The 1,902-nt window shown below is 55.4% G+C and overlaps 1 protein-coding gene across 1 annotated transcript in view; it reads right to left on the bottom strand.

The window, feature by feature from the left end:
* Nucleotides 1-161: 161 nt before the first annotated feature.
* The window catches only part of GUITHDRAFT_143159 (hypothetical protein), a gene marked incomplete at both ends in the record, with an annotated part of 2,880 nt that continues 1,139 nt past the window's right edge, over nucleotides 162-1,902 (bottom strand). The window contains 5 exons of the mRNA XM_005826934.1: nucleotides 162-342; nucleotides 439-657; nucleotides 686-731; nucleotides 781-874; nucleotides 1,329-1,811. Coding sequence (XP_005826991.1) covers nucleotides 162-342; nucleotides 439-657; nucleotides 686-731; nucleotides 781-874; nucleotides 1,329-1,811 — 1,023 coding nt within the window. The remainder of the gene's footprint in view (nucleotides 343-438; nucleotides 658-685; nucleotides 732-780; nucleotides 875-1,328; nucleotides 1,812-1,902) is intronic.

Genomic DNA, 1,902 nt, shown 5'->3' with positions numbered 1-1,902 from the left:
GGCTTACATCGATCGGTAATTCCACTAGTTCGCCTCTGCATAACTGTACTAGACTGCATCGTAGGCTCGGCGTAAGATTCAGCGATTGTAGCAATGGAGTCATCGTGGGAAGCTTTGGGACGGCCATCCATCTGTCTGTAGATTGGAGTGGACAGACTAACCTACTTGCGGCTGAAGAGTATCGATTCCATCCAATACTCTCTGCTGGGAAGGGAGGGGGGTCGAGGACGTTGAGGGTTTTGGCTCACAGTGAAGGTCCGCCAAAGGGCTCTGGTGAGTCTGCCATTGAGGATGCGCTCCTCAAACGCCTTCACGCGGACCTTGAGGAGTTTCTGCCTGCTCCTGCATGAGGGTACGTCAGCTCGCCTCCTTCCTCCTCCCACTCCTCGTCCTCGTCCTCGTTTCCCTCCTCTCCCTCCCCCTTTTCGCATTTCTTACGTTTTCCATGACTGCGAATCGGACGAGAAGCGATAGAGGAGGACAGGTTCGTCTGCGCGCACTGTTGGCTCCTCCTCCTCCTCTCTCGCAGCGGCACCGGCATCGCCCACCCTCGTCAAGACCCTCCGCCCCTCCCGCTGACCCTCCAGAGCTCGACGATGCGCCGCCGCTGCTGAACTCTCGGCTAGAGCCAACGACTCCAGCTGGAGACCGAGATGCCTACAAGGCTGTCAAACGAGTCTCGCACAGGCAAAGCGACTTGTGAAAGAAGATCAAATCTTCTGCTTCGCCATCTGCTGCAGCGTCAGCCTCCTCGTCCTCCTCCTCGTCCTCCTCCTTTACATGTCGGTGAAGATTCCTCAAAGCCGCCGACGGCCTCGAAGGTTTCTCGCGAGATGAACCAGGTGGGCATGAGAAGAGTGGTCTCACGAAACTGCTGCAGCCACTTGGAGATGGTGAGCGGTAAGGGAGAAACACAAGGAAGAGAGGAGAAGAAGAGAGGAGAGGAGAAGAACAGGGAGGAGCGGAGAAGAAACAAGAGGAGAAGGAGAGGAAAAGGGAGGAGAGGAGAAGAAGAGAGGAGAAGGAGAGAAGAGAAGGAGGGAGAGTGGAACAGGAGGAGAGGAGGAGCAGGAGGAAACGACAAAGAGACAGGATGGAAGAAGTGAAGCACCAGCTGCTCTGCCGTGAGCGTGTTTGCCCATCTCGCGAAGAATTCCGTGGACCCTTTAGGGATCTCGAAGCAAAGAGAATGAGGGAAACGAAGGAGGAGGAGGAGGAGGAGGAGGAGGAGGAGGAGGAGGAGGAGGAGGAGGAGGAGGAGGAGGATTAGGCGGACGCGGATGGCTGTTCGGATTCTTGCCACAAAGCGTTCCGCTGATTCCATGCACAAGCTTGGCTGTTGCCGTGTTGTTCCCTTGCAAATTCTGCCAAGACGCGTTGATAGAGAGGTTCTTGCAGGCCTGAAGCTCGGGGTTCTTGACCACAAAAGAGACGCAGTGGTGGGTGGTATTCCCAAGGTTCTCCACGTTGAGAATCAAGCGATCAGAGTCGCGAGATAAGAAGGTAATGGCAGTCGGTCCGGTCACACCGTCGTAGAGCATGTATGCTCCTCCGAAGCCAGTGATGGAGATGTTGGAATACGTGGACACGGTCTCACCAGCGAGGTCAGTTGCTGTCGTCTTATCCATCAACACATTCACCGAGAAGCACACCGAGATGGTGTTGTTCTCACAAGGGTAGAAGGACGACTGAGTGATGTTCACAAAGTTGATCGTGGGTGTAACAGGAGCAACAGTCTCCGTGGTCGTCGGTGTGGCTATAGTGACATTTCGGAGCTGGTACCACTGAGGGTCGCGTACGACAGATGGGGCCTGCGGCGCATATCTTCCTTCAGGACATGTTGAAGGAGCATCGGGGTGCAATGCCGGGAGAAGAGCAGTCGATTTCCAACTGCTGGATGAT

The sequence above is a fragment of the Guillardia theta genome (genome assembly GCF_000315625.1).
Source record: "Guillardia theta CCMP2712 unplaced genomic scaffold GUITHscaffold_71, whole genome shotgun sequence".
NCBI classification, from domain to species: Eukaryota; class Cryptophyceae; order Pyrenomonadales; family Geminigeraceae; genus Guillardia; species Guillardia theta.
This window is presented reverse-complemented; position numbering and strand designations above follow the sequence as displayed.